The 22,304-nt window shown below is 41.5% G+C and overlaps 1 protein-coding gene across 1 annotated transcript in view; it reads right to left on the bottom strand.

The window, feature by feature from the left end:
* B3GLCT (beta 3-glucosyltransferase) overlaps positions 1–22,304 on the bottom strand; it is an 83,359-nt gene that overhangs the window by 5,720 nt on the left and 55,335 nt on the right. Inside the window, exons 11-14 of the mRNA XM_072976085.1 lie at positions 18,593–18,706; positions 16,601–16,700; positions 9,566–9,685; positions 4,937–5,081 (exon numbers count right to left, since the gene is read on the bottom strand). Coding sequence (XP_072832186.1) covers positions 4,937–5,081; positions 9,566–9,685; positions 16,601–16,700; positions 18,593–18,706 — 479 coding nt within the window. The remainder of the gene's footprint in view (positions 1–4,936; positions 5,082–9,565; positions 9,686–16,600; positions 16,701–18,592; positions 18,707–22,304) is intronic.

Here is a 22,304-nt window from a genome sequence, read left to right as displayed (position 1 = left end):
TAAATCCTCCCACTTTGAGCTCTTTTGTAAAAAACTGTTTGGTATTTCCATATACATTTCAGGATAAGCTTCTCAGTTTTTATCAAGAAGCCTGCTGCTGTGCTTTTGATATGATTACACCAAATTTATAGATCAATTTGGGGAATACAGGGAGACAAAGTTTCCCTGCATGACTGTGTCCTGTAAAAGAGCCTTAGCCCACTATAAATATCTCACATTCCATGAGAATTAAATTGTAGTCATTTTCTAGTTAACTGCTGTGATCCAAAACGAGAGTAAAACCCCCTTCATCTCTGGGAGAAGGCCAGTGGTCATAGCCCTGAACTCCGTCCCTAAATTAAGCCTTGAAGTGCCAGGAAGACCTGAACACTACTACCCGAGGGATACATTTACATTTCAAGGAAGAATGAGGCCCCTGGAGAAACTGTTTGCATAGTAAAGTGCTGAAGTAAGGACTGAAAGGGACAGCTGCCTCCTTCACCTTTATAAGCAGAGAAAACAAAATTTCCTAATCGCTTGCCTGTGGAGTATCTGGTTACCAGTGTAGGATGACTGACTTCGCTCTCATATTGCCCTAGAGGCAAAAACTAGGTCAGAGGGGCAGTGGGGGGTGTGGGCAAGATGCTCTTATTATTTACTGTGAGATATTTAATTTAAAAAGCTGTCTCTGATCCAGACCATTTCATGTCAGCATTCAGAATAAAAGTAATAAAGTAATTTTTAAATGAATGAAATAAATTAATACATTTTAAAATGAATATTAAAAGATCAACAAGGAAATTGCTAGTTTTTAATACATAAAAACTGTGTCTCAATTTATTCACATCTTAATTTCTCTTAGCAGTATTTGATAGATTCTTAGGATTTTCTACGTACAAGATCATGCTGTCTGTGGGCAGAGACAGTTTTACTTCCTCCTTTCCAATCTATCCTTGTATTTCTTTTTTTGCTTTACTGCGCTGGTGAGAACCTCTAAATACAGGGGTCAGTAAAAGTGCTGAGGCTGGATATGTCTGCCTTGCTCCTGATCTTCATTTTATCAGGTTGAGGAAGTTCTATTTGTTGAAAGAGTTTTTTGTTTTTCTGTCTGCTTATTATTTTTTTTATCATGAAGCGGTGTTAGATTTCATCGAACACTTTTTCTGTGTCTACTGAGAGGATCATGTGTTTTTCATTCATTATTCATATAATAATCATTGACCTTGGGTGTTAAACCAACCTTGCATCCCTGTGATGAGCACGACTTGGTCATGTCATATAATCCCTTTAGTATACTGCTGGCTTCAGCTTGTTAATATTTGATTAAGGGTTTTTGCACCTCTGTTCAGGAGTAACACTGCCGGTAGTTTACTTTTCTGATGTACCATTTTAATCCCTTTGTTATTTTTTTTGCTATATAATTTTAGTCATTTTCTTCATGCTTGCTGTAGGGATACAACGTTCATCTCTGACATACTAGGTCAACGCTGGCCTCATGAAATGAGTTGGGAAGCATGCTCCCTTCTCTGATTTCATCCATGTATGTAAGTTTAAATACATTTTCTATTCCTCCTGGAGAAATAAGTTTGCTGAAAAAATGTGATTCTAGAAACTTCTCCATTTCATTTAAATTGTCTAATTTGTTGGCTAATTTTGGTAGGGTTTATAATGATGCCTCTCTTTCATTTCTGGTTTTGGCAATTCATGTTTTCTTTTTCTCTTGGTGCAGTGAGCTAAAGGTTTACCCAAGTAGCTGATCTTTCCAAAAGAACTAATTTTTGGCTTAACTGATTTTTCTCTACTGTTTTTCTGTTTTCTAGTTTGTTGGACTATGCTCTAACTTTTAATACTTCTTCTATTTCACATAGTTCATGTTTAATATAATTATTTTGCTTCTCAATGTAGAAACTTAGATTATGTTTAAAACTATAAATTTCCTTTAATCCCTACAACAGCTGCACACAAATTTTTGATACATTTTCATTCAAGGTATTTTCTAATTTTCCTTATGATTTCTTCTTTGACCCATGGGTCATTTAAAAGTATGTTGTCTCATTTCCAAATATTGGGGGAATTCCCAACATAACTGTGTATGTTTTCAGTCCTGTTACATTTATCGAGACTTGTTTTACGACTTAGCATATGGTCTGTCCTGAAGAATGTTCCACGTGTACTTGAAAAGAATGTTCATTCTGTTGTTGTCAGGTCAAGTAGTTAATACATATCTATTTTTCTCTTCAATTCTGTTTCATGTACTTTGAAGGTCTGTTGTTAGTGTATATATTATCTTCTTGATGTATTGACCTTTTGTCATGAAGTGCCCCACTCTCTCTCTAGTAATATTTCTGTTCTTAAAATCTATTGTGTTTAATGCTACTGCAGCCACTCAAGTGCTCTATAGCCAACTGTTTGCAGGGCGTATCTTTCCCCATCCTTTTATATGCAACCTGTTTGCGTCTATGAATCTGAAGTGTACTTGACTCTCATACACAACGTACAGTCAGTCATGCTTTTTATCCAGTCTGACAATCTCTGCCTTTTGACTAGGGTATCCAGTCCATTTATAATCATGTAATACTTGATGTAGCTCTATCTTCATCAGCCATTTGCCATTCTATATGCCATTGTTTTTTACATGTCTCATTTTTTGTCCATCTCTTCTTCCTTTATTGGCATTTTTTCATTAAAATCTTTTAGTATACATTTAAATCTTTTTCTTGATATTTTAGCTGTAATAAAGGTTTCCCTTCACGATAACTGAGACTACAACCCCAGGTCAGTGAAGATGCCGGCTTTTCTTGTTTGTTTCCTACCCTAGTTTGACAGCTTTAGTTGACTATCTGTGGGTGTTCATCTCTCCCACAAGTCAAGCCCACGACTCTGACCTATTGTTTTTTCCCACCAGGCCCATACTGGTGAAACTGCTGCTGCCCTCTCCAAGCAAACGGGGATGGAAGAGGGCTTGGGTGGGGGGATTCAGACAGAAAGGCCTCAGGCTCTGTTGCTGTTACCCAGAGCTATAGTAGATTTCCAGGAGTTAATGCTTCTCAGTGCTTCTGGTTGACTCCCAGAGTCCTGAAGTGGTTGTTTTGACAATTTTATGCAGAGGATTCACTGGCCATTGCATGTTGCCACACCCGTCAGAGGCATATAATGTTGGAAGAACAGGAAACCACATTCTCTAGAGATTTTGTTTTTAACACAGAGGGATAGACTGGACATTCCTTGAGGCCTCCTTCTAAACCTGTGGTTTCACAATAACGTTCCCTGACTAAAAAGAGAAGGAATGTGGCCCAGGCAGCTTTGTATCTGAGCTCGTTTCCACATGCCCACTAACTCCTCAGGAATCCTGGGTTTTCTCTCTGTCTCATATCTCTTTCTCAGTATGAACAAATACACCGTTTGGACCAGTGTTGAAACATTACAAATGGAAGGTAATGTCCAAATCAAAGCAGACTCTCATAAAAGAGGCTTAGGAGTTGGAAGATAAAGCAGTGTCCATGGGGAGGATAGGTTTTGAGCATACTTTACAACTTTGGAAAGGTTTAAAATTTATTAGGTGAATTAGAGAAATCAAGAGTTTTAAAGTATGGGAAACAATTTTTTTTATTTTAAAATTATCTTCAAAGGACTTTTACTCAAAGACTACTTTCCTTCCTTTTTCCCTTAGCATCTCATTTACTAGCGTATTCTTCCCTAAGTAAAAAAGGCTGCTGTAAAAACCCAAGACTGTGATATAAACAATCGTAAATTATTTTCCCTATACACCAACAGTTTTAAGTACCCTTCCTTTTCTTTTTCTGTGAGTGAAACGTTATGAGATACATCAAAAGAGAAGACGCTAACTTGCTTTTCTAAGTCATAACACCACCACACACAGGCTCAAGGGTTTAAAAGATGGAAAAGTACCTTCTGAGTGGTACCAAGAAGGAGATTTCTCATACGTTTCTTATTACAACAGTCTATTTTTATCCTCCTTTGCAGTCCTCAAGAAAGCAGAAGAGGATTCTGCCTTTCTTGATAATGCACTTTCTTTGCCTTGTTCAGGTGAACTTCCGGAGTGCTGCCTCTGTCAGGCCCGTTTCTTGTGCTGCTGTGATAGTTTTTGCTCTTGGTTGTTAAATAAAGCATGAGGACTATATTTTCAACATAAGGGAGGGCACTTAAAATATACATGCACTCAAATATTTCAAATTTCAAAAAGCTTTACTGAGTTTCTTAAGGGAGAGCATTAAATGAGTGTGGGCTGTGGTTATTTTTAGTCTAAGTACAGATGCTATTCTTACATTATCATCCACTGACCTGATTCTTAAGAGAAAAAAAAAAACTTCTAAAAATAATGCAGAAGGATTCCCTTCTGACCCTACACTGCAGGACAGTGACACTATTAGCACCCCTGATAACATCATCTCAGCTCTGCTTTTCTATAGCCTCCAGAATATATGCATATTGAGATAGTACACTGAAATTTAATTAAGTTTAGCCACTCAGTTTAATAGCAATCAAAGGGGAGAAAGCCCAACAAAGTAGCCAATAGAGAGTGTAAAAACTGAGGACGGTGTACACTGACACACACTTGGTGGCCAGCAAGACAATATTAGATCAGTCCTGTATATTTTCTAAATAGCACTGGATAATTTTTAAATACCGTCAATTTTTTTTAACTCAAAAGAAAAAAAGAAAGAAAACAAACAGCCTTTACCTGGTCCTACATGCAAGGATGCTGGTCAAACACCATTTCGTTTTCTAGATGTTTCTGCCTTCCATCTTCATGCTGCACCTGGTACAGCACCAACCCTCTGAACAAAGAGGTCTGTTAAGGATTTCCCCCTGGAGCCTGTCCACATGGTTCTTAAAGTTGTTTCCAGAACAGGTGAAGGGAAAGAAGTAGGACCCTTAAGTGAGAGGAAGATCCCCCTCTCTCCCCCTGAGGTCGGACTAAGAACATTCTTCTCACCTGATGGAAGAGCGGGCTGTGTGTCACAGGGATCCCTAACCCGCTGAAGCACATCCCCAGGACCATATCATCCGGAGCATCATTGCTGTAGCAACGACACTTGCTGGCGAGAAGTCTCCTGACTGCCTCTCTGCTAAAGACCATCCTGGGGGGACACAGACAGAGAAGGCAGTTAGAGCAGCTCCTCCCGAGCAGTGATCTGAGTAAGGAAATAGCGCTCTCAGCTGCGTGTCTGATAAAGACATTGACAGAGCAGAGTTTTACATTTAATAGTTATTCCGGGGGAAGTGTTTGTCACAGAAACATGAGATGGCAGAGCGGCAGCGACAATGCCAAAGCAGCAGTGGGGGCCAGCCCTGGGCCACCCCAGATGCAGTGTTGTTAACCCGACAGCAGCAGCAGCACCAGAAACCAGCACCCTTTGCTCCTCCAGCCTCAGGGGACAGCATTTCCCATAGTGACTGAGGTCCAGGTAAGGCCACCTGCTCCCTTTTATCCCTCAGCCCTTGCCAGTACTTCTGTACCAAGTTCTTGCAATAAATTCTCTTTTTAAAATATAGATTGGTTTCTGGCTTCCCGTCTGGCTTCATGAATAACCCAGTAGCCGATGGGGCTGAGGGGGCTGACATGGTTCACAAGTTCATTCCCACTAAGCAACAATTTTCTTGAAAGCAAAACTGTCTAAAATGTATCCATATATTCCCACAGGCAAATACAGGGCCTCACATACAGTAAGCCCTCCATAAGAGTTTGATGATCCAACAAATGAGAACAAAGCCGCCTTTGCAAAGATCATCCCGAGGAAGGGGGAGTTTTATGAATCCATCTAGTAGGAAGGGAAAGAGGACAGAGCTTGAACGCAGTCCCTGATGCAAACATGCTGATTCCTGCTCTGCGGGGCTCAGTTCAGTGCCCTGTGACTGCCACTTGTGACCCTAGGCTGGCAGTGCTCCCTGCCCATGCTAAGATGTCAGAAGCCTCCATGGAATATGACTGGACAAGAGGAAGCAGCTCGTTATTTAAGATGATACAAGGAAGTACAACTGCACAAGAAGAAAAAAGTGATTATGAACTATACAAAAGGGATCAAGCTACAAGTTTGAAAACTTACCATAAACTGCCTTTCTCTTAGAAAGTCTAGGGTCCACCAGTGACTCTGGCTCACACCTACGTGCTGAGTCAAATTCCTGCTTTACTGGCCAAGCCCAGAAAAGGAGCCTGTGTGAGGGGACATGTGTTGGCCATAAACAGACCTCTCCCTTAGAATGTCTACCCGATGCCCAGTCAAGGAAAGTTTCATAGGTGACTAAATATATTCCAATCACAGCTGTTATCTTATCCTTTTAAATCCTATCTGAATAAAAATGCTCCTTTCTCTCTTCTGCCAGCATCTAGTAGACAGAAAAGGCCAGCCCAGTCTACCCCCCAAAATGGAAAATTACCAGTTATATCATAGTATGGCTGTTCTGCCAACTTTTAAGTATTAAAAAGATATTGAAAGGCTATGAGACTAATAATATGATTTCCTTTAATATGCAATATACTAATTTTAGAAATAAGAAAGCCTGAAGTGGGAGGCAGGGACTTCCTCAAGGGCATACCCACAAATCAAGAGCACGTACAGAAGGTAGCGTGGGTCAGAAGCAGCCCGCCCACTCCTGGGCTCCGAGCAGATGGACAGGTCGTGGCTGTCTCTGGGCACCACTGCCAGGGCCTCTTCCAAGGGGGCTGCCAGAAAGACTAATGACATCCTGATCACAGCTTCCTACCCAAATACACGCAAGTAAGTATTTTCAAAAAAGAAAAGTTATTGTACTACTTGCCTCCAAATACCCAAACTTAAGGAGTAAGCAACAAGGCAAAAACACAGACAGCCTGGATTCAAACAGTGCAAAGTTCTCATTTTCCAAACAAAACCAAACATCTGCACGTAAATCGCTGGCGTCCACTCTCCTGGCTTAGCTCTGATAAGTGGGGCTTAAGAGGGAGGGTTTAAGGCAATGGTTTTCCAAAACTTGACTGTAAGCCACAGAGAAAACACACACACTTTAAAGGTAGTGGTTTATGTTTTGTGTATGTGTGTGTGCATGTGCATAAAACTGAGAAGATCGCGTAACAATACCGCTCTTACTGCATGTGATACACGGTGGTATTTCTATTTTATTCAGTTCCATTCTGCATTTCATTATTTTTAAATGATGGTTATGAGCCATTACTTGGTTTTACAAGCCACTAATCAACCCTGATTTGCTGTTTAAAAAAGGGTGTTGGTTATTAAGCTAGATCACCAGAGAAGTCTCCTATAATACTAGAGAAATTATCATGTCTGCAGCTTTTATCAAAGGTAGATATGAGACAATCTCATAAAGAAAGCATGTCTGTAAGGTGCTGTTAAGAACAGAATACACTGGTGTCCATGTTAGTTACGTAAGGATCAGTACCAGTGTTCATACACTTGTTTATTCAGTTATCCACTGTACCTTGTGAAAAGTGAGTTCTCATGCTAGCAAGTAAGGATGTAATGAGAAATGAAACACAGGTGCTGCCTTCAAATAAGTCATAATCTAGGTGGAAAATAGAAAATAGACAATTAAATGATAATAGTTTGCATAATATGCCATGAAAGTATATTAGAAAGGCATCAAACCCAGATTTCAGGGGGCTGGACTAGGCTGGAGGCTTCCAGGAATTCATAAACGACGGTGGTATCAAGTCCAGAAAGAGGAGGATTCGCCAGGTGGGAGAGGCAGGAGGCTGGCTGGGGGAACAAGGCTGTGTAGGGGCCAGCAGATGCCGTATCTGGGGGAAGAGTTAAAAACAGTGCCTCTGAAGAACTGAAACAGGCTCAGTATGAACTCTTTTAAGATGAAGGTGCAGATAAATGAGGCAAAAAAGGTAAAGCAGCATCTCCTAAGACCAGGAGAGGCCTAGTGAGCTGGATGAGGAATCTGGACTTTATCCTAACAGCAGTGGGAGGTTACAAAAGGATGCAAAAGCCTTTCACTCCCATGGTAACACAAAGAAAAATCCAAGTGAAATAAAAATCACATTAGCCTTTGGAATCGTTCAAGAGATAAATGATACGAAGCCTAGATGAGCCAGTTTCTAGAGAGGAACCCTGCCCAGGGGAGCAGCAAGTGGTGGCAGCTTTAAGTGGGTCTGGGGGCGGGAGGGGGGAAGGAGAGACCTGCTGGAGGCTTAGCCCTGTGATCTCAGCGGCACCCGGGAGGCTGGGTATTAGGCAGCTACAAGTGGTTACGACTGAGGCCTAATCCCAGATCAGCTTGACTCTTGTTGAAATCTGAATGATCATGTCTTAGTCGGATGCCAGAGTAGGAAAGAGTTCACACTAAAGGCAGTGGGAAGACAGTGCAGGCCTGACAGCGAGCAAGAGGATCAGATGTGCTTCCATCCAGGTCTCTGTGGCGTGGAGGACACACGGAGTGGAGGACGAGCAGAAGAGACCAGGAGGCCATGTATAGTAAAACCTTCGTGCTACAGAATATACAAACCTGCGTACAAATAACAGCGTCCCTTGCAAAAGTCAAAAGTTCTGGCCAGTGGGCACGAGCACCTCACCCAGGAAACTAAACGCATTACCCTAAGGCTGCAAATGGCGGAACCTTGTTTCAACGACAGCTCAGTTCTCCTTAGGTTTACACTTTGGTGTCTTTTCCAAGGCCAAAGGCCTATGTGGACCCTGCCCTCCTACTGCCAATGGCCGCCGGTGGGTGAAGAGAGATCAGTACTCCTGCACAGGCTTGGATCATCACTAGAAGAGCCACCTCCATAACCACGTGACAGTCACCACCGAACGGGCCAGACCAACCAGAACACCAGGAGGGTGACCATGTGGTGGGTCCCGCAGCAGAAATGGCTCTCATCTAGGGGATTGTGAAGTAGGAATATCAGGTCCCAGCTGTCAGATGTTTGTAATCCAGTGACTAGAATGAATGCTGCCCGGAACATAGTGGACATTAAACAAAAACCTGGTGAATGAATTTACATTACAACAGTGGTAACAAACTGAGATTATCCCTAAATAGCCCAATAGCAAAAGACTATAGAAATAACAGAACGACTAACTGCTTAGCTGACTTAGCCATGTAAATCAAGTCAAAATCTTTCCCCTGAGAGATTAGGCAGATGCTTATTTTTTTAAAGCACTGATTTTTAACTATTTAAACCCTATAAATCCCACACAAGTATCACTTGATTGCTCAAGTCTAAACTTCTATACCACTCTTTTCCCAAATGTGACTTATAAGCACTAGATAATTAAAAAAAGCTAATGACTTTATTTTCTGAAATTAAAATCTATATCCAACTTTTTTTTTTCCAGTTAGACAGTCGAAACGAATTAGCTGCCTCAAAGCAATCACTACTACAGGGACGTTTCTCCCAAGCACCTCCACATGCACTTATATTATTGCCTCTTCAAGGAGTGAAATATTCTTTACAGTGGGATCTTCTCATATTTGGCAAATTTAACGTTCACTTTCCTACCACAGTAACAGCTGCTGTTTGCAGAGCACTTACGCAGCAGCGCAGATCCCACCGCCAGACCCGCCCCTGCGGCCCGGAAGCGGAAGTGTTGTGCTGAGAGTGTGGCCGGAAGCTCATAGTTACCCTCCTCCTCCCGTGACGTAGCTGTAGCCGCCGGCGCCCAGGCCGTAGCCGTAGCGCTCTCCCAGGAACACGGGCTCGCGGGGGTCGTAGCAGCTCAGCAGGTGCCGGAGCCTGGAGATGCTGCGATCCCAAAGCGAACAAAGCAACAGTTAATTCAGATGTGCGTTCAGAGTAAATATGTTCTGACTCTTACAGCCCAGTGGTTATATTACGCAGTACTTGGAGAGAAATTCAGAGTTCGAGATTTGGAAATATTAACTACTCTATATAAAATAGTTAAAAAAACAATTTTTTATTCTGTGTAGCACAGGGAACTATATTCAATATCTTGTAGTAACCTATAATGAAAAAGAATATGAAAACGAATATATGTATGTGTATGTATGACTGAAACATTATGCTGTACACGGGAAACTGACACATTGTAACTCATTATACTTCAATTTTTTAAAAAAGGAAATCATTTAGAGATGAAATTCAAGTGATTTACAGAAGAAATGGATTAAAAAAAAAAACTGATGAACACCATACATTACTGGAAACCGGAGAGAAACTGAGAAACAAGGGCTTCCTCCCCAGTTTTAAGATAGCCCCTGCCAGTCGTGGTGGCCTCGTTTGGGTGGGCAGGGCGGCAGGTTAATTAAGTAAAGGTGGCCCGGGTACCACACAGCTCACTTCTACCGGAACTGCTCCCCAGTGATCCCCACTGAGAGTGAAGTGATCGTCACATCTTTTCAGATGTCCTTGGTATTTTTTTAAAATTCCTGATGGCCGAAAAAGGAACTTCTGAGGTACAGATGAAGTCCATGTTAGGCAGGTGGCTGGCAGGTGGGGAAGGGAACATGAGCAGCGAGGTTTTCCAGGAAACCTTCAGATTATGATGCACCAGTGTGCCTGTACCTTCTTCAAGGAAGGCTTCCCTCATCTGTGGTCCTTTATTTCTGTCTGTACCTTCCGCCCCCTATCCTTCTTTGTCCTGTGTCAACAGTGGCCACTTACAAAGGGCAGTGAGAGTACCCACAAGCTGGTCAGAAAAGTGCTGGCAACTATGGCTGCTGTAAGGATGGGGAAAAAAATATTTCACAGGGAAATAAAATCTAGAAATAACTTTTTTAAAGTGGAGACAAAGGTTGATGTTAAGAAGGGCTAGTTTATCCATGTTTTAAGAACTTGTGTCACTTACAAATGCCTTGTAAAGTCCTTCCACTGCTTCTTCTAATCTAGAGATTTTCAAGTCACACATACCAAATCCTAGCTTCCCTCACGTCAATCAGCATTACCTGAAACAAGTTTTCCCATGGCCAGTGACTTTGGATTTGGATTACATATTTTTAATGGGCAAAGTAAATTTTAGTGTTTCTCAAGCCTGTGATTCGTGAGCATCATGCATCTCTTAAGAGGTCAATATATCAAGGATTTCTCTCAATTATTAATCATGAATTCTGTTCTCAAGAGCAGTATTAACATCTAGAACACTACTGCTCTACAGCCCTCATTTACATTTCCTCTCTTTCTGGGGGAAGGTGGGGGTCATAGAAAACAGAGTAGAAGTGGATAGGAAGGAGGCATCTTTCCCACCCACGCTCACACAGCTTACAGAAACACCCAACTAATAACACCGAGGCTGGAAGAGAAGAAAAAAAGAAAAATAATGTATGAAAAAAGTCTCTTACAAGTGAGGTGCTCATAGTCTACAAGCTGGCTGAACAGCTTTATATCTACCCCAAGGTCAAGGGCTCTGATAACGCTGACGGTTTCTAAGTGGCCAGAAAGTGTTTGAAAACCTATTGTGTTTTTGACACAGAAGTTAAACATTCTGGGCACCTAGTTTGGAATCAAGTCTTCAGAAAGTCATCTAATAAATACCTCTGCAGGAAAAAGCAAGGAAGGGTGCGGACACCTAGTAACTCACCGTTCGGTCATGGACAAGATACTGAAAGATCTCTAATGAAATCGCAGCCTTTGGTTGGTGAAAAGTTCCCTAAAAACTCAAAGCCCCTTGGGGCAAATGCATGTCTACTTCTTGACCTAGAAGAAATGAGTATCTCCCTTCTTCCGGCATATTGTACAATTATTAGTTAAACCCTAAACCCTCAATTTCTGAGGTTAAAATAACTAGGATTTAACACTGCATCTGGTCTTCTTTTCCTGACAACGTTAACCATTTCCACATTCACAAGACCACATTAAAGCTGACGAGGCATAGACTGAGGCTGACAACGATCACCTACTCCTTATCTGCTAAAAAGGGGAATGTGGCCACAGCAGGCAGACCTCCAGTTCTCGCCAAGTAGACTGGCTACTGATCCAGGAAAAAAGCCTCATTTAACAATCAGTTACCATTTCAGGCAATTTGAGGCTCAGAAATGAAGAGAAACAGTATGGAAATGCTCAAGTGCTATCAAAATTCTTAGTACATTTTAGGGTTTTATTCTCTCTGTCTCTGTCTCTCTCTCTATATGTACACACACACACACACCTGTATATATGAATATATACATATACATACATGTATATGTGTACTTTTATTTCCTTTGCTGAAATATTTGACATTATATTGTGCCTTTTCCCCCCAAATACATCAATGTGTGTATTCTAAGAACAGTGCAAGTTAGCAACTTCAAAAACTACTACTGACACAGTTAGTTTCTTAACAAGTTTAAACATAAACCTATTGTATGTCCCAGCCATCCTGCCCCTAGGTATGTAGCCAAGAAAAAGCAGATGACTATACAGAGACATGGACATGAAGGTTCACTGCAGCCTGAATTAAAATCCAAAGTCATGAACACTGACACCATGCTTGTATCTGAGCTACCACCATATTCCAACTCTGTCAACTGACCCAGTAATGCTCTTTACAGCATTTTGTCCCTCCAGTACAGGATGCAGCCCAGGACCCTTACTGCATTTATTTATCATTCACTTTATTCTCCTTTCATCTGGAACAGTTCCTCAGCTTTCATCTTTCATGACTGTGGTATTTTTAAAAATAAATGCCCCTCCCCTTTAATAGACTGATCCTCATGGTGGGTTCGCCTGGCGTTTCCTCGTGATAAAGCCCAGGTTATGCGCTCCCAGGTGCGGTAACAAACGTGCTGCTGTCTGGCACGTGGTGCCCCCCTGCCCTCCACTGGTAGCGTCTATTTTTATCTATTTTGATCACCTACTCAAGGTGCTGCCTGGTTTCTCCCTGGACACTTACTGTTTTCCCTTTGCTATTTTTCAGAATCTCTGGGCAGAATCCCTTTAATACCAGCAAATACCCAGGTCCTCATCAACATTTACTCCTAGTTTAGCACCCGTTAATGATTCCAACCTGAATCAATCTTTACTATGATGGTTGCAAAGAGATGATTTTTCCAACTCCATCCACATGTATCAGTCAGAACTCCTCACTGTCCTGCCGGCCTGCTGTGGACCGCACTACGGCCCCCACCCCGATCCTCAGATGTGGAAGTCCTAACCCGCAACATGACCGTATCTGGAGGTGGAGCCTTTAGGAAGGTAACTCAGGTTAAATGAGGTCATAAGGATAGGACCCGGGTGCAACAGAATTAGTGTCCTTAGACACCAGAGAACTGTCGCTGCATGGCACACAGAAAAGGTCATAGGCAAGGTGGCGGCCACCGGAAACCAAGAGGCCTCAGAAACAGACCTTGAGAGCCCCCGATCTTGGACCAACCTCCAGAACCATGAGAAGGAAATTTCCGTTGTTTAAGCCCCCCAGTCTGCAGTATTTTGTTGTGGTGCCTGATCTGCCTCATTTATTGGTTTATTTACTTACTTACTAACAGCATGAACTCACCAATTCCTGACTTTAATGGTTCGTAATTCACTATTGTCCTTACTCGTACTGACGCTCAATTTGTCCCAGGTTCACAGCCAGCGGGAACCTTTTCAAGCTCACATCTGTGTCCTCTTGACATGCACTTTTTTTTTTCCTATTTCCTTACTCTTTGGTATAAAAAAGAATGTTCCAAATGTCTTCCTCTATCTTCCTTGCCTCAGCCTTAAAATCAGGTATTTCTGAGAAGGCCTGGCTCCTTTTAGTGGGGGAAATTGCACTATTAGTTCTGGTCACTAGCTGCTCGGTGCTTCTGGGATGCCTTTGATTCTACTCTTCTCTGGGGGAAAGAACTAGAAAGATGTACGTGTGCAAGTGCACACGTGCACGCATAAACGCACGTACACACACACACACACACACTTTTCAGGAATCATGAGTCTAACGGAAATCAGGAATTCTGGCAGATTTCTCCATTTGTCTTCCAGCCCTCCCGCGGGGCTCTTCCTTGACCAGCTTGTTCCATATCCTTCCACAGACAGCACCATGGCTCCTGACACCACTACCACTTACTCATTTACTCAGTCCTGCAGTGTCCCTCACAGCCCTTCAGGACTGCGCCACCCGCCACGCCACAAAAACCAGACCGGCACACCTGGGGGCGGACACTCCTCGCCTCGCCCCGCCCCTGCCTGACGGTGTCCCTAAGTCCCGTCTTCAGCAGCTCTTGCATTAGTTTTATTTGCCCTTCAGTGTGATTGTGTTTTCATCTAGAACACATATTCTTCCGTTTCAGTTTTCTCCTCATCCTGGTTTACTTTTCTTCTGTCTTGGATTTATTTTTCAACAGGTAAAATATCAGCATGGTTCCCAAAGTCATAACTAAACTAAGAGATAAACTCAGAAAAGGGTCACATACCCCCACCCCCATCCACCCTGTCCTCCCACCCCTTCCGCTGTAGAAACTACTTCAGGATTTTCTGGCTTATCTGTCCTTTTGTGTAAAGATAGGCCTACGGAGTGTTTTATTTCCCCTTCTTTCTTACACACGAGGAAGCAGACTAAATACGTTCTTGTGCGCCTGGCTGTTGTCAGGTATCTTCTAGGAATCACTCAATACAATTTATTTTTTCTTCAAGGAACCAAAACTTCGGTTCGTTAGTTTGATCGCTGCTTTTTCGACCTCTCCATCATCATTTCTGCTTTTATCTCAATTCTTATTTTCTTCCTTGTGCTTTTTTGAGCTGATTTTGCGATTCTTTCCCTCGTGTTTTGGGCTGGGATTCAATTTTTTGTCTTTGTTGTTCCCCTAGCTTGGCAAGCCTCACCCATCCTTTACTGTCAGACTTTTGGAACGACTGTGTCTTACGTGTCTCTCATATAAAGCGCAGAGTTGGGGCTTGCTCTATGAGCCAATCTGAAAAGTCTGTTCTTTCATTAGGTGAGTTAAACCCACTCACATCTAGTGATGTGACTGATGATGTTTGATTTCAACACTAAAATTACTTTGTTTGATTTATTACATGTGTTATACTGTATTTGCTGTGTTTCTTTATCTACTTGGTGAGTCTTCTTCTGCTTCTTAAAAAATATTTTTGCTATTAGAAAGTTTTATTTTCCTGGTATTTATCTTCTATTTAACGTTTCATGTCTCAACTATGCCTTCTTCCTTATTTAACATTTTATTACTTGGCCTGTCAGTTCTACACAGTCTCCTTTTAATTCCATCCGCTACCCATACAGTTCACCATGATCTCATCCTACTGTCCCCTTTTCCTTCCTTTTTTTTTTAAGTTGCAAGCTCTCTGCTTTGTCAGAACATATAACATTTACATGCTGTTCTCTACCCATGCCCCCGCCCCTGTTTTGCTTTAAGTTCTACAGTTAAACATACGAAATGCTCAACATCAGTCCTTTTGTCCAGATTTCATCTTAGTTGCATGAAGTTCTTTCCCTAATACATTCCTCAGGAAGGACACGTGTACACTGTTCCCTGAATTCATGTGCACTGAGAACCTTGTCTGCAGCCTTGATACTGGAAGAACATCTTAGCTGCATATAAAATCCCTGATTCACGATTTCTTTCAGTTGGTGGAAAACACTCCTCCACCATTATCACACTTCTTACGTTATTTTGAGAAGTCTGACGCCCGTCTAATTTTCTTGCTCTTTAGCTTTCTTCAGAGACTCGGAGGACTTAATTATCAGAATCCAGTTGTATTACTAGGATATGGGAAGAAGCTGATGATCTCAGTCCAGTTTTCCCCGGCACCAGCTAGGCCCTTTCAATATACAAATTAAGATCATCTTTTATTTCTGGTAATTTAAATATTATTTCTGTTCTATTGAGTTGCTTCCATCAGGGACTCCAGTTATACCTGTGTTAGACTTCATGGCCTCCTCCATTTCAACCACAGATACTGTGAATTTTACCTTGTCGGGTGCTGGATGTTTTTGTATTTCTGTATATATTCTTGAGCTTTGTTCTTGGATGCAGGCCAGTGACTTAGAAACAGTTTGGTCTTTTGGGGTCTTGCTTTACTATTTGTCAGGCAAGACCAAAGCAGTGCTTAGTCTAGGGTTAGCTATTTCCCACTGTTAAAGTAAGACCCTTCTATAAACTCTACCCAATACTGTGAATCAAGGGTTTTCCGGGCAGGCTGGTGGGACCAGGTACCATATTCAGCCCTGTGGGAGGGCTGGGCACCACTCCCTCTGGTCACCTGGGTTGGTTCTTTCCCCAGCCTCCGGGAGTCTCCTCACACATACTCTGCTGAATACTTCAGGGGAGTCTCCATAGCTCTCCAGTGCTCTTTCTGTGCAGCTTCTCCTTTCCCGTGCTCTGCCCTGCAGCTCTCATGGCTTTGGTCTCCCCAGACTCTCAACTTCATCACTTCAGCTCAGGGGTTCGGCTGGGTTCCACCTGGGTTCCCCTCCCTGAGCAGGACTGTGGAAACTCTCATAAGGCAGTTACCTGGGGCTGTCAGAGGACTCACCCCACTTGCTTCCTGTGTCTCATGATCACTGTACCTTGTTGCCTAATGTCAGTATTTAAAAAAAAAAAAAACAAAACCACTTATTTGATACATTGTATCCTTTTGGGGGTTGTTTCAGAAGGGAGGGTAAATCCAGTCCCTGTTACTCCATCTTGGCCAGAAGCAGAAGTACCCATCATAGTTTCTGACTGTGAATCTATGTAGCATTTAAAGCCACCTGAGGACAAGAAAGACTCCGTACCTACTCCGTACCTTATCAGCGTGTCATCATCCAGGATGACTAACCAGGCTACTCTGTCGTGGGTGTGATTCAGAAACCTTTCCAAAATGGCAAATGTCTTTCCACAATGACCTAGGAAAGATGAAAAGAAACTTAAAATGCATTATCCTTCTTAAAATATATATAAATCATTTTAAAACTTTTAAGTTTTAAAATGTGACAAGTAAAAGCTTAAAGCTGACATACACCTTAAGAATTTGAAATGTGAAAAATTAGCCTTTTCTAATTTCCATAGACATAGTAAACCAGTGGGAACTTTAGAGATCACAAAGTCAAAGTGATTCATTTCACACACAAGGGACTGAAGATCTAGGAGGTGAGGGGACTTACACAAGGTCAAGCACAAGTGGGACTAATATCTTCCCTCCAGACAAACAAGAGAGTTGTAAGCCTCACAGAAATTACAGATGCTTGCCATCTCTCCTCAGATTCACTGTATCCTGAAGGAAACAGTAGAAACTCAAAGGAAACAATGGTGCCAAAATGTAGTACTATACCTTCACTTATTTATTTTACAAATATTTGCTATTAAGTTTCTAATATGCCAGATATGGCGGCCAGTTCTAGGATATGCATTAAAGATACATGCTACCTAAGACAGAGACACAGCCCCTTAGACGCCAACAGATAGCGATGCTTTAATGGAAAATGCTGGGGCCAGGATAACAATAAAATGCTTGGGAAGAGAACTTTAATCGGTAAGTAAGAATAAACCCGTCATTTCAACAAAGTATTTGGGTACACAACAGAGAACAAACCACTCGATTTAACCTTCATTTTCTGTATTCTTGATCCCTGTGTGTACTTTTAACCATTATGGTATATATCCTTGAAAGCCATCTTAAATTACCTTTGGATAAAGTAGAATATAAATATGAGAAATAATAAGGTCAGACTAAAATCAAATGAGGAATGCATCAACGAAAAAATGATTATTATAGTCAACTTAAAGTCTAAAAAGCAAGATTAACAGAAACAAAAAAAGAACAAAAGAAAATTCAGTCTAAATCCTTTTTCTAAAACAGACAGCAACAGACAGACTCAGCAATACATTTACTAACCTTGTCGGGATTACGGATAATTACAGCACTGACATACCTGATTCTATGTTGTACTTTATCAGTCAAGGCATTCTGGGTGACACTACCATAAACTACTCAAGACAAATTACTCTGTAGAACAAGATAATCAACTTAATACTTTTATTTTTTTCATTCATGAAAGCGTTTGAGGGAACCAGAAAACTAAAGAAAAAAATGTGGCAGGAACACGGGATAAAAATTAAGATGAACAAAGAGCATCTAAAGATGAAGTAGTCAAATTTCTACTCCTCTTTTTTGAAATAAAGAACGTTTCTAATCAGAAAGCCTGCAATCTGAAGAGAAAAGCAGGTGTACTTCCAACAATTTACTAATTAAAATATTAATATATGGACATACATGTAGGTGAGCTTTTACTGCATGTATACAGTGTAGAACGTGGTTAAATGCTCCTGAGAAGTACAAACAAGATGTGTCCCAGACTGTCACAGACCATAAGCTCCAGGAGGACAGAAACTGTCAGCTTCGTTCCTTTTTGCCTCAGTGTCTAACAGTGGCTGGCACACGGCAGCTGGATAACAATCCTGGCTGGATAAACTGCTACAGTTAAATAAGGAGATGCTTTGTAGGGGAAGATGATAAATAGACTTTGAACACCCCATTATGGCCACAATGAATTATGAAGGTACCAAAATATATTATTAAACTCTATCATAACTGTCATATGCATAACTGTCATGTGCATCAATCATAACATGACCAATTAAAAACTCAAAATCTCTGTTAGTACTAAAAGCAGCTCTGAAACTGCAGGAGTCGGTCCATGTCCCAAAATTACAGTATTCACAAATTCTTCACTTTATCCTAATTTACTACATTTACAGAAGGGACGCTTTGGAGAAGAGGAGTAAATGCAGGACTGACCTCTGTCCGTATTGGGAACTCCCAGATCCACCGTCGGAATGGAGCCATCTGCGTAATCGCTGTAGTATTCGATGAGAGCTGCCTGACCCGCCCAAGTCTGCTTCACGATGGGGACTGAAAAAACAGGGAGGGGACCGTCACCGCACTGTCATCTGGGAGGCTGGGAACTCAAAGCAGCAGGCTAATCGCCTGTAAAGGACGGAACCATTACTTGTTCTTCTTCCAGGGTCCCAAGGCTTAGAGCTTGCTCTACCCTGAGAAACGCCGACAGCACACGAGTCAAATTGTCTCCTAGAGGCATTTTCAAACACACCCCAGCACTAAGACTGCTCATTCCCAGTGCTGGATGCACTGCGTCCAGAGAGCAATCAGTCTTCTAGTCTCATTATACTGTTGTGTTTAAATTAACTTTGCCTAATTGTTCTCTTTTCCCAATAGGCTCCTTCATTTATAATTCACAATTTATAAATGGATTTTTAAAATACTTTTTAGGGGAGTAGGGAATGTAATTACTTCTAAGGACTGGAACATTCTGTGTGGTTCTAGCTGAGATGTAAACTTGCCTCCCTCACAGTGGGGTGGGGGGTGGGGCGCTTTTCAAACAACACACATCTCCCCTCAGAGATTCTAACAGGACCACCCAGCCTATAAAGGGCACGACCCTAGATGGAGAACCACTGCATGTGATGCTGACATTACTGTGGTGGACTTTGGAAAAATGTGGAAGAAATAAGATTGAGAACCACTGCGGATTCTAAAGATCTACCATGAACAGATAAATTATTTTAATACAGTAAACACAAACAGCAGCAAATTGCTGGTTTTCTGTATTTTAGGGTGAGATGCTCAAAGGTAGGTGTGTCTCCATGCCTGACATACAGAAATCTGCCTGATCACTACTTGATATTAATTCACTTGACCAACTGTGCCAGTCATTATTTTCTTCTGTGCACCTCTACATTTTAGAAAGGGTTTCCATTGTTTTAACAGAAAAGATATCTAGATTTTATACCCTGTTGATTTAAGAATCTCAGCTCTGATGAACCAAATCTGTAGGTCAGTATTTTAAGACTTTATTAGATCATTTAACTTTTCCTTTTCCACCAACCTAAATAAAAATAAATTAGATGCAAAAACTACCCATGCAATGCCAAATTTAAGTGTCTAGCTGTGCTAGTCGGTTATCTGGGGTCAAACTCCCAGTCCTTTTATGAAAACAATCAAAAGTGTGCTATTTTATAGTCCATAATTCAGCAGCTTTTAAAAAATAAAAAGACCTATGAATTCTGCATGTTTGCTATACTAATCTACAAAGTACCCATTTAAAGCCACTAAATATTATTTTTACACATTAAAGTATATTTCTGCAGTCATAAAAAGGAAGATAAGAAGATTTCTCCCTGACAGAATGGACATAACAGATCAGGTTGCTGGGGTGAAAAAAAGAAAAAAAATCCTCACTCTGTTCTACTTCGGCATTCCAGCACAACAAAAGTCTTAACCTTGACCCTGCAGTGGCACCTGCTTTGCATATGATAAGCAGGCGGACTTAACCAGGCAAGGCTCCCTGAGACCACTACGGCGGCGTTCACACTCTTGGGAAAGTGTCCCCCACTGTGTTACAGGAGGAAGCTGGGAGGAAAGGTCAAGAATTTTCCTCGGTCCCCAGCACTGGGTCCTGCAAACTCTGCTTTCATTTTCCTCAACCTTTAAGCCTTCAGTTTCTGTTTGCTCTACGAGGTCATTAAACAGCACAGGCTTCTCTTCTCAATTCGCTGATTTGAATCAAGTTAAAAATCAAAATCAAGTGTCAGTTAGCTCTTTGCTACACCTAACGACTTGCTTCTAGTTTTCATTTGAAACAAATGAAACAGAAATTTCACTAAAGGTAGGAATTACTCTATGACTCAGTCCCCAGCACCCAGCACAGTGCCTGGGAGGTAGCAGGTGCTCAATAAATAGTGACTGAGGACCAGACTCTGGCGGAATTCCAACACTAGGCTGACGGCTATTTGGGGAAGGTTTTCTTCTTACTGGTGATTCATTCTTTGGTACAAGACTGGTCCCACCACTGCCAGTCATTCAAAAATGAACCAACCACAGTAACGTGTTATGAGTCTCTAACTCCAGAAGCATCAGTTTGTACCATCCGTCCTCTCATCATGGTTCTAACACCTGTGCATTTGTTGTATCCACCAGCTGTAAAGAATTAAAAGTTAAAGCTGAGTCTTCTGTGACAGCAGGTGAAGGCTTTATTTTCAACCACTTGACTCAAAATTACTTAAAAGTTTTAAGATATTGGTCTATTTTATTACCACTGTTTGAATCCTAAATTGAATTCATTCTATTTATAAAATATTTTATATTATATTGAGGCACTATATTCCTAAAGATATTAAACTTTGAGAAAATATTTCAGTATAGCTTTGTGATCTGTTATCTCATTTTCAATCAAGAGAGGCATACTTTCTCCCACATAATAAGACAATAGTGAATGCTTCTTTCAGGGTTTGCCATAAGATAATTTAAAACTGGAGCAAAGTAAAAACTGTACTATTAAAGAAACTCTCTGCTCAGATGACATAAATCTTGCCTTTTGCTTTACAGACTGGAGGCAAGAGATGTGTCTCCCTACGAGGCACAGAACATACATTTTTACCCCCAGTGAATTTACTTGCAAAACTCTGATTACAAATGAAAATGAACTGACACTTGAACCCTGTACAAAAACTACCACATGATCCAGTGTACATGACTGTTTTGATTTTAAGGAATCTGCTATTTTTAATGGACAAATGGACCTTTTGTCTCGGTACGAAAGTCAATGACCACAAAATAAAGCTGTGGTTTCTCCTCTCTTCTCAGGAGAGGGTTGGCCACAGCACCCCAAGGGTGTGCTCGCAGTCCTGGGTCTAGAGGTGCGAGGCAGGTAAGATGGAAGCGCATCCCCCACGGCTGATCTAACACAGCATGTCAGGGCAATCTGGAGCATCCTCACCTGTGCAGCAGCCAGGGCGAACGGAACAAAGCGATGTTAATGTTAATAATTTATCTACTCACGCATTCAGCATGGGGTGTGGCCTTCCATCTGGCTGCATTTGATTCAAACCTCCTGTTTCCAATAAGCATACTGGTGAGAGAGGCTTGTGAGTACCTCTTACAAGGTATAAAGGGGACACAGCTACCAGACACTCTTTTTAATACGTGTTCAGATTTGCATCTTCTAGACAAGATCACTGCAGTAAAGATATCAAACTTTTTTGTTTAATCTGAAAGGAGTAAAGTATTTTTAGGAGCTCAGGAAACTGAAAAGGAACTAAAGATTGAGCAAATGGCAATTTAACCCCTTTAATTAGAGGGAGTCTGCAGGAGGGGAATATCTCCCATCCCACCATTTGACAAAAACAGTGGCTGCCACATACGGGAACCACCTGCAAAATGAGGCAGAGAATATTCGTAACGTTTTCTGATGGCTCACATCACACAAGGGAAAACATGTAACCCGAGAGAAAGTGATCAAGATGAACATCAGAACTCCAGAGAGCTTTTCCTTGCTCAGACACAGCTTTACACATTATCCAATTCGTCTCTTTATGTCATAACCTTCAGTGTCTTTAAGACCCTACCAACTGCTTGCATCTCAGCGAGTGCTGCGGTTTCAATGGTGTCAATGTGTATTTCTTTCTTGAGCAAAAGATAGGATATATTTTTG

The sequence above is a fragment of the Vicugna pacos genome, chromosome 14 (assembly GCF_048564905.1).
Source record: "Vicugna pacos chromosome 14, VicPac4, whole genome shotgun sequence".
Classification (NCBI taxonomy): Eukaryota; Metazoa; Chordata; class Mammalia; order Artiodactyla; family Camelidae; genus Vicugna; species Vicugna pacos.
This window is presented reverse-complemented; position numbering and strand designations above follow the sequence as displayed.